Source organism: Drosophila novamexicana, unplaced genomic scaffold, assembly GCF_003285875.2.
Source record: "Drosophila novamexicana strain 15010-1031.04,08,12 unplaced genomic scaffold, DnovRS2.1 tig00000564-arrow-pilon, whole genome shotgun sequence".
Taxonomy (NCBI): domain Eukaryota; kingdom Metazoa; phylum Arthropoda; class Insecta; order Diptera; family Drosophilidae; genus Drosophila; species Drosophila novamexicana.
Genome location: NW_020824810.1, coordinates 1925485 through 1945179, shown reverse-complemented (window position 1 = coordinate 1945179; position 19695 = coordinate 1925485). Strand labels below are relative to the sequence as shown.

At 39.6% G+C, this 19695-nt stretch overlaps 1 protein-coding gene across 1 annotated transcript in view; it reads left to right on the top strand.

Annotated features, from left to right (window-relative positions):
• The first annotated feature begins 4056 nt into the window (after nt 1-4056).
• Nucleotides 4057-19695, top strand: part of LOC115762297 (zwei Ig domain protein zig-8) — a 72682-nt gene continuing 57043 nt past the window's right edge. The window contains exon 1 of the mRNA XM_030704462.1: nt 4057-4287. Coding sequence (XP_030560322.1) covers nt 4218-4287 — 70 coding nt within the window. The 5' untranslated portion in view covers nt 4057-4217. The remainder of the gene's footprint in view (nt 4288-19695) is intronic.

Genomic DNA, 19695 nt, shown 5'->3' with positions numbered 1-19695 from the left:
AGCAGGAGGTGCACTCGAAGAAAAAACCCAGTTCGAAGACTAGAACATCTGCTGACTTTCAATGTTCTTCGAACAAGGCTTCACTTTACAATTGTTCGCTTGAAATAAGAACGAATTGCTTGTAATAAGTAATATTTGCACTTGTTTCTTCTTCTTAAATGAGGTATGAATTTGTCCTAAATTCTAAATTGGTTGCTTAAAATGAGAAAAACGAAAACTTAATTCAAGTATTCTCAACGTTTTTGGCTTGAACATTTCTAGTATATATCGAATTTAGTTATTCTACAGGGAATATAATCTTCAATTAAGCAAAAAATACTTAAACGAAGTCTTAAAGTATTTAAGACAAGCGCAAAGCATGCTTGATATTTGAGCCTTGTTTTGTAGGAGTTTGGGCTTAAATGAATAATTCTTCGTGCTTAGCTTAAGCTGTTGTCCGCTTTGACTTAGATAACAATTATATTAGCTTTGAGCCGCTCTTTTCGCTCAGTGCACTGAGACAGAGCCGTGTCTTAGGCAGTTTTCTAGCCGCTGGCCAAGATTAAAAGCAGCTGAAACTTTGTTACGCTGTCTGCTCGACCTCGTCGTGTTGTTATTGTTGTCTTCGGTTGCTTTTTTACAAATTGTTTCAATTAAAAAGTTTACTGCCTCCGCTTTGCCGCTGACTGTAATTCTTTTTTGGCCTGGCTGCGTGTAAGCGGCTTTGGGCAACGCTTTGGCATACGATTGACACGTGCCCGACGCCAACAAAAAATTGAGCGCTAATTGCGGCTATAACAAGTACACTGGACAGCAGGGTCTAGCTTTTAGTCTAAGTCCGTGTCCAGGCAAAACTTGTTACATTTGCTTTGGCCTTGGTATTGGCTTTAATCTGCGGCCTTGGCAGCGTATTTATAAGCTTAATATAAGTAAGATTTATTCGGGATAGTGTGTTCGACTGGCAGATACCCTGTAGCTAGCTGCAAGCTGTTGCTATTAACACATATTTCTTTTACGTTCTTTGGCTAATGCACTCTTAAGTGTAAAAGAAAGGATAACATTCATATATGTAAGACGAAGTAAGAGGCTCTAGGCGGGAGTGCTGGACTAGGGGCTACCCTGAACACTCTTCTATGCGTTGGCTATAAAATGAAATATACTTGATAAGCTACTATTCAAGTTTGAAGAGTCTAGCTCTTAAGACCTAAGAGATTCGATAAAAACACACGATTTCGAAAACGATTTTTATCGATTGCTTTCACATGCGGCAAGCTATCGATTATCGAAAACAAACTCGTACTGCGCAGGCACTAGGAGGACCTACGTTCAAATTTTCAAAGCTGTATTTCTTATGGGCTATGAGATCCTCGCGCGTATACATACGGATGGACAGCCAGACGGGCTTGACTAGATCGTCTCGGCTATTGATGCTGTTCAAGAATATATATATATATGCATTTGCTCAAATCTAAGATACCCTTAGAACAAGTAAGTTAGGCAGACAGACATGTCTACATGTTGATTAAGATTTTGATAAAGAACAAGAGTTTATATAATTAAGGAGTCGCAGATGCTTCCTTCGTGCAGCAATTTACGCTTTTTAAGCATTTGAAATAAGTACAGGGTATATAAAACACAATTGCATAATAGACAACACACACACACACACATACACCTTATCAGGCGGCTAATTGAGAATTGAAATTGTTTGGGCAAATTAATTAAATATTGTTGGTGGAATGAAAAAAAAATAAAAACTAAAGAGCGCACAAAAAAGTTGCAGTCTTATCGCCGCATCGTTCAAATATTTCGTGGCGCTAATTAATTTAATTGATTTAAGCATTTGTGTGCGTGTGTGTGTGTGTGTGTGGTCGACTATATCAGCTGTGAACTGAATTATCTGTTTGTTTGCTCAAATGAAATTGACTTGTAATTAAAAAGTTTTACAAATTGATTGAAAATCTTCCACCCTCCCCCCTGTGTGACCATTTGGCTGCAATGAGAACACAAACAAAAATTGAACAACAAAAAATAGTAGAAAAAAAATACAAATAAAATAAAATAATCGGAACTGCCCCGGCTAATTACAAGCATTTAATAAAACTGCATCTTTTTTTGCGGCACGAGTTTTGCTTTGCAGTTTGGGGGAAATTTTCTCTTAGGCAAAGCTTATGCTGCGGCTGTATAAGAGTTGCTGCTGCTATTGCTGCTGCTCTTACTCTTATACGCCGCTAACTGACCTAGGTCATGGCATAGTTGCTTAGTTAACATTTTACAGCGCTGCCTAATTGAGGCGGTCAGTTTTTGGACTAGCTGTTAATAAGTACAGTTAGCTGAAGGTGAAGAGAACTTATAAATTATGCCCGAACTAAAGCGTTTAATTAATCTAAAGACTGGCAGCTAAAAAGGAAAATAGTTTTTTTTTCTGAGAAATTTAAATGCATTAAAATTAAAAATATTTAAAATTAAATACCTTACATCAATTTACCGCTTTAGCTCAGACATCATTTATTAATTCTCTTCAGCTTTCATTCATTGCATTGGATTTATTTGATTACTTATAAGCTCTATCATGATAATATACGAATTTATGGGTTTAAGGTTTTATTTATTAATGAGCTGTAAGATTCTAGACAGAACTGTTAATAAAGTTAACATTGCAGACCATGGTTAACATGCAGTTTACATGAATTGATAACTTTTTACCAATTTTATTCTCCATCGAATAAATGTTTATAAATTATTAAGCACTTGGAACATGCTAGCTGTGCGGGAAATAAAACCGACAACAACAAGCGCATAAACATATCAACAAATTAAACAACAACAACAACAGCTGCGGCAAGATGCAGCAAAAAACAACATCAACAACAACAACAGCAGCAGAATGTAAGAGCACAAGCACTCAGAGAGTGCTCCAAAAGTACGTCTGCAATTTCGTGCACCAATAATTTTGCCAGCAGCAGCAACAACAACAACAACAACAGCAGCAGCAGAAGAAGCAAAGAGAAAGTTTGTCGGCGCTCTTTTGCGTTCGCTAGCTCGTATTTGCTGCTGCTGCGAGCCGAAGGCGTCGCTGCTTCGTGTCTTCGTACTTGTTCGTGCTGGATGCACACGATTGGCAAGCTGGCTGGCGACATCGCGCCGTTAGTTCAATCCTGCGACTCGAGTGCGAAGCACGCGTATATTGTGTGTGCGTTTAACTATTGTGCGTGCGTCGTTTGCTGAGCAAGTGTTGCCAAATGCGCACAGTAGCTGAACAGTGTTGCGAGCTTAAGTCTAATGGGCTGCTGGGCCAAACGGTGCGTGTTAATGGCCAGTTAATGATATGTGATTAGGCTGCAATAAACACATGCATAATTCAGAGCAAAGCGAAGTGAAAGTTGTCCAAGAAGAACAACAACAAATCGCTGGCATTCCATCAAGCGTTATACGCAACAGTCGTATGTACAGAGGAAGGGCGATTGCTTGCCAAACCAAAAACATTTTCGCCCTGGCCACACCCACCCGCCGCTGAGCGTGGGCTCAAGTCAAGTGAAAGTGCTAAGCCGCCAGCAACAAGATAAATTACTTGGCGCCTACTTTGTTATCTAAAACCAAAACCGAGTTGCAAAAAAAAAAAAGTACGAAAGAAAAAACACAAAATAAAAGCTAACAATTGTCAGTGCGTCTGTGTGTGTGCGCGTATTTGCGTGTGTGTGTGTGTGACACAGTGTTGTAAGTGTTGCATACTTTGAGGGGCGGCGCACATGGCGTATGATTTATGCTGCTCTTGTTGTTGCGGCCAGCAAAACAACAACAAATTACATTGAAAGCAAAACAAGCAAATTGAATTTACAGCAATTTTGGCTAAAACAAAAACGAATCAAACAAAATACAAACAAAAGTTTTGCAAAAGTGCTCGAAACGCCTGAAAGAAAAAAAAAACAAAATAAAAAGCACAAATAGACTAAAAAGAGATTTTATATATATATGGAGACAATTTACAAAAAGATAGCGACTCATTTTGTTATTGGTCCCGTGCGAGCGCTTAACTCAAAGCCCACTGCTGCTGGCCTGGCCTAAACCGTTGTTGGCCCGGCCCGTGTAATTTGGACGCAAAGCGTTAACAAGTCAGCCAAAAGACCGCGCCAACTACAACTGACAGCGATCATAACAATACAAAATAGTCATAAAAAACAAAAAAAACAGCAGAAAGCAAAAAAAAAACGACATCGGGGATAACAAGGCCAAGCACAATGTCGGCCTGGTCCGTAGCCAATTTCGGATTACTCAACTGGCTGTTGCTGTTGCTGCCGCTGCTGCAAGGTGAGTGTGGCGCCAGGCTGCCTTTTGTCCGCCCACTTTCTGGTTTTAATTAAATAATCCAATTTATTCTCATTTAATTTCGAATTAAATTTAATTTGTGTGCGGCCCCCCCCGTCACGCCGTCCGCACTGACAGTCCGCCCGCCGTCAGCTCTAATTGCTGTCGGAGCGCGCTTTTTGTTTTTGGTCGCTTTGAATTTCTTCGCCAATTTTAGGGCTGCGGGCTTTGTTGCAGAATTGAAATTCTTTAAATTTTGCCACGCGCGGAATTTCAATTTCGTGACAAAAGTTGTCATTGTCATGCGCTGCTACACCCACGCACATTTTTCGATGACTGTGTCAATCGCAATTCGCGAGCTAATTGCGCTTGAATTGTTTAAGGCCTCGCTCGCCTCACCAAAGAGTTGCTGCTCTACAGCGACCTGTGACCTGACGTTTGCTCATTTCTCGCATGGCAAGGTCGTTCGCTTAGCACGTCCGTGCGCCACCCAAACGCAGCCCACTCGAGTGTTTCTGGTCCAGCCAAACGGCAGCTAAACACTTGTAGCCCCAAGCCCTTCAGCCCCCCAACCTCACCCCTCTGCCTGCTCTAAACCATCTGCATATGCTCATGTGTGCGTGTTTGTTGTTTGTTGTCTGGCTCGCCAACTTTTTATACACACTCGCACACACACACACACACACACACACATACTCGGAACTAACTGAAAACTCGTACTTTCCGCAACACTGGCATTCAAAATTTCATTTTCAATTCCTGCGTCGCACAGGCTTTTAAAATATATGTGTCTAAAAACGCGAGTGTTGGAAAAAAATAACACACACACACACAGCAAGTTCACACACGATGACAAACTAACGAGCTGCAGGCACTCGCTGCCTTCCTAGCCGCAGTTGTTGTTGCATTTGTTGTTCTATGCCCCTGCCCATGGACCGCAAAAAGGGTATATTAAGGTTTTGTCGAATTGCAACTTCTAACAGCATATGAAAAATGGAAAACTTGTCAGAGTTAAGGCTTTGTCCAGTGTGGGAGCTAAAAAACTTAGCTTCATTACGAAATGACAAAAAACAAAGGGCACAAATAAATAAGAAATGGAAAATTGAAGTGCTCTGCTTCTAGTTAAGTTTAATTTTTATTAAAAAATGTGAATATATAAATAAAATAAATGAAAATCAAGAGTCATAGCATAGTAACAAATAAAGTTAATGTTGATAATGTTCCAAAAAGCAGAAGCTCAATTCAGGCCCATTTTTGTAAGCTCACATTTTACAGTTCAATTTTGTGTGGCTTGTCAAAAAGTTATATGAAAAAGTGTTGAAAATAACAGAATCTGTTAAAATAAGGCTCTAAAAACTAAAAGAAAAAAAAACTGCATAAGCAAAAGAAAACTTTTTGTCAGATGTAAGCATAAAATCGAATTGCCATAAAAATAGTCGAGTTCTTGTTGCAGTCGAAAAGTGTAGCATACTTTTGAGCTGGTTTTGTTTTGTGCCCAGCCAGTTGACAATGAGCTTATGTTAGGGCATACAAAAAATGTGCACATGTATGCTTTGAAACCAAAAAAACATATATATATATATATACATATATATTTTGTATGGCAAGGGCTTGTTATTGTTGTTCAGGGTCGTCTTGTTGTTGTTGTGGCTGCAGTTGACACATGGATTTGTTGCAAATGTCAGTGTTTGTGTGTGTGTGCTGCAACCGCAGATGGACTCATTCATTCAGTTGCAGTGCCTAAAAGCCGATCACTTCAGTTACACACACGCACACGCACACGCACACCTCAACACACACACACGCACACGCACACACCTACACACACACAGAGAGGCTGCCGCCACGGGACGTCCACGCCTAAACGCGTTTCATCATCAACATCAGCGTCATTTTTATTATTTTCATTTTCATTTTCATTTACATTTTCATTTCGATGCCCGGCCATTCCCGTTTGTCTTCGACTGCGGCTGGCAATTGTGTTCCGCCTGCTTTGTAATTTCCAAATGAAATGCTTTCCAAATGCAATTTGCCGCTGCAAATTGTTGCAACGTTTGCCGTTTGCCGTTTGCCTGCCACCTGCCCCACCTCCCCCTCCACCTTTCTGTCCATCTATCTATCACAGACACACACACACACACACTCTGTGTGTCTGCATTTCATTTTGCTAAAAGCTACTTGTCGTTGCGCAATAAAAGGCAAACAGAAATTACTCTGTAGCTTAAGTCGTTCGTAATTGGAAAATACTCAAAAGCCCCGCAACTGCGAGCATAAGTAAAGGACGAACAATGAAATAATAAATATATGTGAATAGAAAAATAACAACAAATACTCTTGTGGTGGTTGCTCGCAAAATATTATTTCAATACTATTTGTTTTCATTAATTTGTGCGCATTGTTTTCGACATATTTTATTTAAATGTACATGCTTGAAAACTTGCTTGTTTTTATTTGTTTTAGTTGGCTTATTAAAAAAAACAAAAAGTTTTCCTTTTTCTCTCTCGCTCGTTGGTGAAGATATCTTAAAAAGTAGCTAAAGATATTTCTTTATGAAAATCATATTTTTTATACGATTTATTAGACTTATGCCCAAAATAAAAAAGTATATTTTATAAAATATATATATATTGTATTAAAATAAATTTTAGCTTAGCTGGCTTCAGGTTTGGGTTTTATTAAAAGTAAAAATATATTTAATAACAAACTTGGTTAAAAGGCTTTTCAAGCCAGCTTTGTAAACTGTTTCTGCCACGAGCTTAACCCTGAAATTAAAATATATTTTATCATGAACTGATCCCTAAGCTGGTTAAGTTAATAAACAAATGATGCTTGTTTCCGATTTCATAGCTTTGAAAAACCTGTTTATTGCACCAAACTTTAGTTCGAGGCATTGGTTCGAAGCGCGATATGAACTTGGTTTCAGCTTTAGGCAATATACTATATACTATGTGAAGTTCTATATACTATCTATGTACTGAATACTATACACTGTATACTAAACTGTATGCTATATCCTGTTAAAGTTGCTTCTAAGTCTGTCTATCTAACTAAATCGGTATAGACAAATCTGTTGGTTTTGGGTAAGGCAGCCAGTTGTCCAGGCGATTTCATGTGCTGTGACAGTTTTTGGATTGACTGACAAAGCAAACAGCACCAGCTAAATTAACGGAGGCACGCTAAAATAAACTGCAAATACATGCGATATAGTATATGCGATATATATATATATATATATATATACGGTCCGCTTCAAGTTTTAATTTGCAGCAGCTGAAGGTAAACAGGAAATGTTGCTGCTGTCATCAAGGTTCCAGTTGCAGTTGCCATTTTCATTTGGCGTTGACGTGAACGCATGTTGAATAAGTCAGAATGGCGTTTCACAAATGCAGGCATGTGTGTGTGTGCGAGTGTGTGTGTGTGTGTGTGTGTGTGTCCAGCGACTTGTGTGAAAATAAGTCGCAAAGTGCAATTTCAAAGGCAGTGCCACATGGCCACGGCGTGCAGCTGCCTGCCACAGTGTACAAATACAACTAGTGGGGCACACACACACACACACACTCGGCCACACTCAAACACAAATTTGGTAGCTGTGGCAAACACGAAATAGCAGAAAGTCTGGCCCTGAAAAGTGCGCAAACATTTGCAGCGCTGTGAAAGCCGTGCAACGGCCGAGTTGACATTTAACATTTTGCAACAACTTTGCCAAACGGAAAATACACTGCGCGAAAAATGCGGCAACATTGATGCCATAGCATTTTGTATATCAATAAATTTAATTCAATAATGAATTCATAAAATGTGCGCAATGCTTTTATTGTTTAACTTTGAATAGATGTGTAGCTGCGTGTGTGTGTGTGTGCGTGTGTGTGTGTGTGTGTAGTTGCACTTGCGGTTATTCCTTTGCATTTTTATGTGTTTATTTAGTGCGCAAAATATGCGACGGATGCGGTAAATGTAAATTGCAGTTATTTGCGCAGCTGTTCGCCATTTAACGCAAACAAATTGTTTACTCTCACATAATTGTTGTTGTTGTTGTAGTCACTATTCTTATACCCTGTAACTAATGCAGATGGGTGGCAAGTGTACAGGCAAGCAAGTTCCAAGCATATATATATATTATGGATCAGATCAAAGAGCTGAGTCTATTTGGACATATTCATCTTTGTCTGTTTTTCTGCATTTAGAAGTTTTTCTCGGAAAATAAGGCAAAGCCAGAGCCATATAATCTTGTATATGAAATTTCTCACATCGTTATCCTTACTTTCCCTACCTCCCATACAGATATATTTTCTATAGTTTAAATCTTTCCAAACGTTGTCTTATAATATAATATAATTTATATATAATAAAAAAAAAACCTTTGGCTATATTATGTGATGATGGGCGCAGGGTATCTCTCGGTCGTGCACACCCGCTCAAAATACTCTTACTTTACTACTCGCTTTTGTTGTTGTTGCAGTCACTATTGTTGCTGTTCTTGCTGTCATTGCATATTTATGGGCGAGCTCAACGTGTGCACGTTCAAATATTTTTTGCAAATATTTTTGCCACCGAAAAAAGCAAAAAAAAAACAACAACAATTTGCGTCCACTTGTCGTGATTTACATTCAAAGTCCATTTAATGCACACGAAATTCACTTTTGATTTCTGAATTAATAAAAATATCAAAATACAGCCGCAGTCGAAAGAAACCAAAATAAAAAAACAAGTAAGAGGTTCTAGTCGGGAGCTCCCGACTAGGGGATACCCTGAACCCTCTTCTTCCAACATCAAATGCATATATATATTCTATTTTAGAAGCTAAATGTCAAGTTTGGTGAGTCTAGCTCTAATTATTTACCAAAATTGCCCAAAAAACAGGATATCGATATAGATTTTTATCGATTGCTTGGAACGGAGTAAGTTATCGATTATCGGAAACAAACTCAATCTGCGCGGGCACTAGGAGCATCTACATCTAAAATTTCAGTCTCTAGCTCTTATAGGTTCTGAGATCCTTGCGTTCATACATACGGACGGACGGACGACCGGACAGACAGACGGACATGGCTAGATCGACTCGGCTATTGATGCTGATCAAGAATATATATACTTTATGGGGTCGGAGATGTCTTTTTCTGCCTGTTATATACATTTGGATTTTGCACAAATACAATATACCCTTATACCCATTTTTAATGGGCTCAGGGTATAAAAAAAAAAAAAACGCTTGTGCGCAGCATGTTAATCTGTAATTAATAATAATTGATATAATTTTTTTTTTTTAAGTATGATAATATTATATTAATTTCAAAAGGGGCCTCGCATTCAATGCATAATTTAATAAATTATAAATTGCATTTAAATTTTTAATTTTTTGAATATAATTTTATTAATATATCAAGGAATTAAAAAACTCTGAATTATGATATATATACCTTTTTACGGTTTTGATTTCATGGCAAAAACGGCTAGAAAAAATTTGTTGAGAGCATTATGGAAAAGCGCCAAAAAAATAAAAATTGGTAGCCGTTTTTTCCTTTGGCCTGCATATTAAAAGCTCAGGCTCCGGCTTGTATACCTATTTATTCGAAAATGCGTCATGAAATAAAACCGATAAATAATTATTTTTATAATTTGCGAAAGCACTTAAAAAACAGTTTGTGCTAAGTAGAACTTTTTCCCATTTATGAAAATATTAAAAATAAAATGCTCGAGCAGGGAAGAAATGTATAAAAAATAATAAGGAAGCCTGAGGTTTTAACAAGCGTTCTTCATGTTCACCTGTCTGCCGAAGAATGTTCACAAATACCAAGAAAATTCAGAGTACATAATATATATATATATATTAGACAATTCCATTCAGATCAAGTCATGTGCTGCAGCTGCCTGGCTGCATGACAGTGCACAAAATGCGGGTACCCTGTATGGAAAGAGGCACAGAAAAACTGGCAGCAGAAGAATATAGCACTGGTCGAAGCAGATGTCTGACAAGTCGCTGGCGGCCATTGGGTGTCGGGATGCAGGCGCGGATTTGATGAAACGGCAAAGCAAACTTATGGCCCAAGGCATTGGCAATCAATTGGCAGAGAGAGAGAGAGAGAGAGAGACGGGGGCGGAGAAGATGCCGGCTGGGTGTCAGACTGATGAATGGAGCGCGACGGCCGCTTAGACATGGACATGGACATGGACATGGACACGCATGCCGAGGCACGCACAAAAATATCAGCGCTCAAATCGATGAGCTTCCTTTCGAGGCAGGCGGCCGCAAAGTATGCAAAGCGCAAAGAAAACAACAGTGCAGGGAGCTGGGGAAAGGGGAAGGGTGGCGGGCAGGATGAGTGCTATGTAAAATTATTGCCAACAGTCGAAGGTTATTCACATCGACTGGCGGCTGCGCCGTCTTCAGATCTGATTTGGGTTTGGGTGCGGTTTCGGTTTGAAGATGCGGCGTGTGCCTTCCCACTTGGCTAGACTCGAGACCTGGCCTGGGGCGTGCGGCATCTTTGAAAAAAAAAAGAAGCGTCTTGTCGATTTAAATGCCAGATGTTGAAAAATGTGTGCGACGTGCTCATTCAAATAAAAATAACTTGCCACTTGATGTACAATATAACATTTGAGTAGACATCATGATGTATGCAAAACATATTTATGGACTACTTTGGCAGGCGCTGACAACTGTGTTAACTGGCCAATTTATGGCCCTTCAAGAGTGTATTATTATTTGAGTTGAGAATGTCTTAAGTGAGGGCCAGATATATATAGTTGTTGATCAGGTTGATTGACTGATTGATTCATTCTATATATAAAAGTGCTTTTCCTGAAAAGGTGACCGATTGAGTGACTGACCGATTGACTGACTGACTGATTGGTTGAAAACAAAAAGTGATTGTCCTGTAGTACTGACTGATAGACTGATGGACTAATTTACAGTCTGATTGATTGACTGACTGATTGATTCTATACACAATAGCTTATGTTCTGAATAATTGACTGATTGAATTATTGACTGGCTGATTGACTGACAGACTATTGATTGACTGATTTAATGGCTGACTAATTGATTGCCTGACTGACTGATTGATTGATTCTATAACTAACAAAGTGTTTATCGAGAAGAACTGATTGGCTGAATGGACGACTGACTGACGAAGAGACTGATTGATGGAGAGACTGATTGATTGATTTTATAAATGCACAGTGTTTGTTTCTGAATAACTGATTGATTGACTGACTGATTGGAATCAGTCAATTGATGATTGCACGACTCCATGATTGACTGATCGATTGATCAAAGTTTTTCAGGGTTCGTCCATAAAACTTATTGACAGGTTTAAAGATAACTTAATTGAACTTTGTACAGATATGTTAGACTGGATCAAAAGGTTTAAGATAAATATGTTTTCGGGGAACTATTTCTCGATAAAGAAGCTCTTTATATAAACAACTTTTTTGGTTTCCCAGATATCTTGACCAAACTTGGTATTAACAACCGTAAAAACGCTACGCTAAAGAAACAGGCAAATCGGGATACTGTGTATATAGTAACCATCTGCAGCATGACATTTCTTTACAATCTCTTTTGTTAAGCTTGAACCATTTCCCGCTGCTTAATGACTCAAGTTGAGTTTGCATATAAATTTTCTTTTTGTAATACAAATACTTTTATATTGAGCTGTCGTTCATTGTTTGGTTGAGAAAAACAGCCGCAAGTGTTTAAAGTTTATTTTTTTTTTTTGTGTGGGCCTCTTTTTTTGTGTCGCAACATTTTGTGTGCTTTTGCGTAACACTTATGGATTTGACATTTATATGACAGTCGGATTTTTGTACAAGACGCAATATGCTATGAGATACACACACACGCACACACACACATATACGCTCACGCATCTGGGATTGGTGTGTGGGTGTGCCATTTCTTTTCTATTTCTACTGGGAAAACGTGCGGCTTTACAAGGACTGAAGAAACTGAAATTGTTTTCTGTTTTTTTTTGCTCCTTTATTTATTTGTGCACACAAAGAGCATATATAGAGCGAGTTATGAGTGTGTGTGCGAGCTGGTTTTTCAGGCATTTGGCACACAATTTTTTGTTGTGCTCATCGCAGTTCGGTCACGTAAAAGGCGCTCGCTGCTTTTAGTATTTGTTGCTGTTGTTTTTGTGGCGCGACAAGAGAATTTATGCATTTGATTTCAACTAATTTTCAACGGCATAAATATAATTAAATTCACGCACGTCGCACCAAATTAGATGCCATCATAAATTGGGCTCATTGCGGCGCCCAGCGAAATCAGAAAGAGGGATGCCACCTCCAGCTCCTACACCAAACAGTGTCGCCCGCAGGCGACCTTGAGAAACGTACCGACAAAAAAGATATATAAGAGGCAGCTGCCGCTGCTCTCAGCACTTCATGTTCAAGCCTTTGCCTTAAGTATCTAACACACGCAGAACTCGTAAAAAGCTGCTTGATGCCATTTGGCGCCTTCGGGTGGCTTCCTAAGTAGTTTTGAATTGATGTGGGGGCAGCAGGGATGGAGGGGGGTAGGGTCATAGTCGATAAACCAGTTGCGCGACTTCAAATCGCGTAGGCCTCAATGATTTTGTCGCGATACATGCTCATTTTGGTTTTATTAACACACGCACACACACACTCGCACGCGCGCAACAACAACAATAACAAAACGTGTCAACAGCTTCCGTTGCATACCTTGGGGCGTGCCAGTAACCTACTTAAACACACGCGCACACCCGCACACCCGCACAGCCGCACACACTTAGTTGAGACGCTTTTGAGCCATTTGCTTGTCTTTTGCCTGAGCCGTTTTATTAAAAATTCCACACACATACACACAAAACAGAGCGGTGCCGTTGCTTAAACGTGTTTAAGGCAGCCAACTACCAGACAACAACAACAACTGGCAACTGGCAATTGTTGCTGCTGTTGTAGCCGCTTTATTGCTTTGTCGTTCCAACATATTTCACAGCTGCACACACACACACACACACACTCCTCACGAGCAGCAGCAGCAGCTAAGGATTTGGCTAAGGGCTTTCTTTTTGAGCCTCATCTGCAAAAGTAAAGCAAGTACAGCTACATTGTTGCTTATATCCTGTAATCAGTTGTGTAACAGGGTATATCGCCGTCCATATGAAATTATATTGCGAAAATGACGCAAATCAATAAGCGATTAGAAGTCTGTGCCAATTTTTGCGGGGATATTACGGAAACTATTTCTATTTGACTGCAATAAAAGAAAAAAACCTTGACTTCAATCTCTCTTAAGAAATATTTAATAAATTATATGAAAAGCTTAAAAATTATCAAACTTTTTTGCGTCGCATAACACTTTGACAACAATAATAATCAAATAATTATCTTATGATTCCTTCTGATGACCCCAAAACTCGAAGTTCCTTCCAACTTCTCATACAAACAAAGAAAAGCCTAATTTCGCAGGATTTTCTGGACAGTTGCATATGCTGTCCTGCTTAACTATCATATATTCAATTAATTCATGTAAATCTAAAACAATTATAAGCTAATCATTAAGTTTTAAGTCCCAAATCTGACCTTTGCATAGCTGTAGCTTTGTATGTCTCAGCCTTACTTTATCCCTACCTATTCACATCTATACTATCCTACTATAGATACTATCTAAATTGAAAACTTGATCTACACTTGCCTACTGATACCTAATTTAAAACCCGTTTGCAATATTCAGCGCCTTTTGCCAACACTTAAAACATAAGTGTTTATTATGAGTTGTGTAATTGAGCCCGCAGAATTGCATGCATATATGATATTTATTTGTATTTCTCGTAAATTGCTTTCACACATTCTCCAGACTTGAGTTTCATTTTTAAAACTAACGCGTACATTTCCTGCCTGAATTAATACATATTGCAGCTGGCGCTGTTGTCTGTTCGCCCAGCCTTTAGGCCACACTGTCCTACAGGGTATCGGGTTTGCTGTTGTTGGCGGCATTGTCAACACGTTGGTGGCGGCCAAAGGGCTGCGTTCGCGCGTGTCACATACTTATTTATTTCGACTTGGGATGTTTGTGCCCCATCCACACACACACACACACACACATACACTGTGGCTGTTTGAGCTTTGATATGCAAAAATCTGACGCTGCTTGTTTAAGCGCTGCGCTTTGATCTCAGCCAGCGCTTGTTTTGCATTTAAGTCTTTCGATTTGGCTTATTTGTGGGCCAACTGTTGACAGCTAACAATTTGCTTAGACTCATTTATCAGCAGCGAAACGCTAACAATTAACGTTTACGGTTGCGCCATGACACTTTTATGGTCACGTTTAACAATTATGGGCATTTGTTGCCGCCAAACGGCAAAGCGAAAGGGGGGCAAAAAAAAAAACAGCTGCAAACAAAGGTGGGCTGCCAATGTGGCCTATATTTGGTTCAATGAACTCGCATTGCCTTAATTTTGTGTGCTGTGCTCTGCCGTGTTAAAAAAAGGAGAAGCGATAAAAAAAAACAAGCGTCGCCTGTTAAAATGCAACAGCAGCAGCAGCAGCAGCGGCGGCATTGTCAGCCGGCCGCTGTGCCTGGCATGTGGCCAACAACAACAAAAACAGGAAAAACAACTGCAGCTGCACTTGGTTGTTGAGCAAAAACAGCAGAAAGCAATTAAACTTTGGCATTTTGTTTGCACAGAAGCGATTAAAGTTGTTGCAACAGACAAAGATGCTGTGTGTGTTCGCGCACTTTGCATGCTCTCACAGCCTAAAATACAGCCTTCAACGATATTTATGAAATTAAAAATTTGTAAATGCATGCCCTTTCAGCCCAAATTATTGTCTTTTCGTAATTGACTGAATGCAAACGTTCTGCACCTGGGCGCCAGGCCGCCCTCAAAAGCAGGCAACAATTTCTGCAAGTCCCATTTTTGTACGCAAATTATAAAATATAGCACACATTTTAATGCGCAGAATATTATTAGCAGGCCAACCTTTAAGAGTTTTCCAGACAACCTTAAAAAAGAAACAACATATTCAGTTATAGACAGTCAAGCACAACACTCGGCATGTCCTTACAGCCGGGCGGCAAGCCGCAAGACCTTGTCATTTGAGCTGTGGCTTATATTAGTTTAGCCGGGCAAACATTTCATTTGCGTACAGGCGGCGTATACTTAATGCGTTGTCACGGCACACAAGGCTGCGCTCGAAAGTAGGCAACAAGCCCCGTTTTTTTTGGTAATTTCTGCGGCGCTCAAAAGTAGGCAACACTTCTGTATACAAAGTGCTGGCAACTCAATACAGGCGCAAACATTTGATATCTCTGCTATGTTGTGTGGTGTGTGTGTTACGTGCTCCAATTGGAATGCCCGTTCGTGGCCCAGGTCATCGTCAGCGCCCATTGACATTCATATTCATGGCTAACGCCGTTGGCAGCGACGTTTATTGAACTTTTTATGCGCTCACAAATTTACTTTTATGTTTTGTCGTTGGCTCCTGCTGCTGCTGTTGTTGTTGTATTTTGTTGTAGCCTGTGGTTGCCTTTTTTTTTTGCTATATTCTTGCCTCGTCGGAGTAATTAAGCCGCCTCAATGGCTGATCAAAATGGCAACGCGCTCAGACATTTTGCACAGGCTTCTCTGATAGTGCGTCTGTGTGCGTGCGTGTGTTTGTGTGTGCCAAATGTTTGTTTTGGACACAAACTTGTCGAGTTTTCCCCATGAATATTAAGCGGGTATATGCTCTGTTATTTCTTCTGCCCAGCTTTTTTTAGAGGGCGGCTTTTTTGTTATCTGGTTTTGACAGCGTTTTGAATTATCAAAAAGCCAGTTGCGAGCCGTTGCGAGTGGCAACTGCTGCTCCTGCTGCTGCTGCTTAATTAAGCCAAAATGTTTGTATTTTATTACTGTATATTGCGCGTAATTAAAATCAACGCATTCACCAGCAGGCTGGCTGGCCACAGTATGGGCGGGGCACACGGCGAGTAGCTGCAGCCGCAGCACAGACACAAATATCGGTCAACTTATTGAAAGTGTCTGCGGCTTTGCCTTTGGCTTTACTTTTGTGCCTGGCTGCCCAGTCAGTTTTCAGTTACCGTTTGCTTTTTATGGACCACGCAGCAGCTGTGGGTGATTGAGCATATATATAAATATATAAGCGCTGGGCGCAGCTGCTGGCTATACATTTGGAGGCTTGAGAAGATTTCGGCATTTGATGTTAATTGCTTGAGCGATCTTAAAGACCAGAACTTGCCAGCGGCTTTTCAATTTGATAGGCCCACAAATTGTTTTAGTTTTGTGTTTAGCTTCAAACAACAGGCAACAGGCAACAGGCGCCAGCGGCAGTTCCCAGACCCGACTAGATCATTTATATTGGGCATGAGTTAAGGCAGAGTATGTTCAATTTTGCAAGAGCATATTGAACAAGGACTTAAGTTAAACAGAGAGTTTAAATGCCATAGTAGAACATTATGTTTGAGAATTAATCAAACTTATCAGCGAATAAAATACTTAGCTGCCTTTAATTGAACAAAACGTAGCTCTTTTTTCTTCAATATATTTCGAACAAAGTTAATATAAAAATCTACTTAATTGCGATAATATTTAAAATGTTTAATCAACTATCAGAAGAACTACTCATATTTTTACAAAACTTAATAATATTTCTGACTTAAAGTTTGGAATATCTATAGATATTAAAACATATAAACGTTATGGGAAACTAATTCTCAGACTCCTGATTAACAGGCTCGTTTATTAACTATTTAGATTTTCCATAATGTTAATTAAATTTTTTATGAATATTCCAAAACAAATCTGTTTAAGATTTCCCATTGCAGAGTATTTGACAGTCATTGGGCCTCCGTTTTTATTCTTTCCCTTTTCCCCAGTTGGCAACAGAGAATTCAATTTAAATTGCAGACGATTCAGCGTCAAATAGAATTACGCGTGGGCCTTGGCCGGCAATGTCTTGGGTCCAAATAAATTACAGCATTAAATAAAGTTTGTCATTTAAATTGAAAAATAGTAGCGAACCGTATATGACCCTCTGCCACCAGGCTAGTTATCCCTGCGAGCCCAGGCCTATGCCTGGGGGGCGGGACGTGTGTGTCGCGTGTTGAAAAATTACGCAATTTTCAAATACAACACACACTTACAAATTGTGCACATATGTTAAATTTCACAGCCAGCAGAAGAAATGTGTGCTTGTGTGTCTTGTTTTCGTTTTTTTCTATTTCTTCTTCTTTTTTTTTGGTCATGTTGAGGGGCGTGTTGCATGGGAGGGGGGGGGGGGGGGGCCTACGTGTGGACATTAGTCGGCCCACTGGACGAATGGTCATCAAGCCCCAGTGGGGCCTCAGCGCAATAAGCAGAGCTTAGCTAAAGCCGACTGAATAGGCAGACGAGGCCTCTGCATGCCTCTAGGCAACAACTTTGAGCGACAATCTAAAATAATTTGAGCAATGTCCTGTGACGTGTTTGTCTCTGTGTGTGTGTGTGTATGTGCGTGTGCGTGTCTTACATATGGCTTACACGTAATACTTCTGCACTTGGGGCCAGAGTTCACTGACTGTTGTACCACAACAACAAAAAAAAGGAAAGGAAAGGCAGGAAAGCCAGCACGTGTCTTTGGCTCAAGTCCCTGGCCAACTGCCTGGCCACGTCCCTTTGGGTAACGCATAAGTTTTATTATTAATTTATGTGAATTGCCACACGTAATTAAAAATTCCTCTTGTCATTTCGTTAGCTGTCGCTGCTGCTGGCGCACCGTAAGCCAAAAAATCGTTGTACAAAATTCATAAGCTTTATTGCCCAATTTGTACAAAGAGTTTAGAGCGTGCATTGAATCACAGCTAAGCTGCAGTTGTTCGACAATTTGCTGTGTAGTTTCAACCAGTTACAGGGATTAAACTGTGAAATTAACAAGAAAATTACAACATTTACGCTGCGCGTAGAGTTAAATTTTGTGACTGTTAAATCTTTTCAGCGCTGTTAAAACACTTTGCCACAGCATTTTAACCAGTTGCTGTGTTGCTTAAACATTTCGCTGACCCATTTGTTGTATAGAGTATATTATGGCAAAGCGCGGGTCTCATGCAAGCAGATAGTTTCGACCTTATCAAGTAAATTTACTCTGCAAGTATTAAGAGTCCTAACATAACAAACACGCTGTTAAATTCAACAACAGCTTATATAACACTAAGCTGTTAAGTGCTGTAACATTTATCATGACATTTAACTGTTAATTTTATAAGATTGTAACATAACACTAAACTGTTAGGTTAGATTACATCTAACAGCTCTAAACAGTTGTAACATAACACTGCACTGTTAGGTAAGATTACATCTAACAGCTCTAATCCGTTTAAGTCAATAACATTTAACATAACTAAACTTTTAATTTAATTAACACTTAACATAATACTAAACTGTTAGTTTCAGTCACCTCTTAACTGTGTAACACTAAACTGTTAAGTTCAGCAAAAGCTTTATAACACTAAACTGTTAAAGGTAATATTGTCTTACGTTACCCTAAGTTGCCCAATTCAGTAACATTTAACGTAACATGTTAAATTCAGTTACACCTAACAACACTCAACCGTTTAACATCATAACCTCTAACACAATAATGAACAGTCGATTTAAAAACCATTTCACTTAACGCTCAACTGAAAATTCTCACATAACACTTAACTGTTAAAGTCAATAACACTTAACTTAACACTTTACTGTTAGGTTTAATAACAACTTACATAAAACATAACTCTTCAATTCAATATAACTTAACATAAAACTTTACTGTTAAGTTCAGTTAAATCTAAACTGTTAATTAAGCATGGTAAACTAAAAAAACTTATGCATTATGCTATGTCTCTACAAGGGCATTTAAACTTCGGCTAGACACAGGCAGCTTCAATTTCATGGTTTTCTTTGTGCAACATTTTGTCGCACTCTACGTATACGTAATATGTGTTGAGCTTCGACAAAACTTGGCTCTAAAATGCTACAATTGCTGTAATTACACGCTTGCCTGACTGCACTTTATATACATATGTGTGTGAGCGCGGGTGAGTGTGTTGCGTGTGTGTGTGTTTTTGTGGGAGTTTAAAGTAGCTGCAATGTGTGAGTATTTGTTTACACACACACAGAAGGGCGTGTAATGAGACGCAGTGCATGCATTTATTTTGGCAAAAGGCAGCCGGAGAGTTGTTGCAAAGGACCAGCTCGCCTTGGCTTGCCTTGCCCTGCTCAAGGAGGCGGCTGAGGTTGTAGTTTAACAGTTGGCAACCCACAACATGAACCAGCCCCCAGCACCGACGCCTCGCTGGGCACTCCTTTATCTGGTTATTAATTTTATGTGAACCGACTCATGTCAGAGCTGTGGCAAAAATGCAGCTGCAAGTGTTGCAGTTGCAGTTGCCGCTGCAGTTGCAGTTGTTGTTGCAGCAAGTCCTT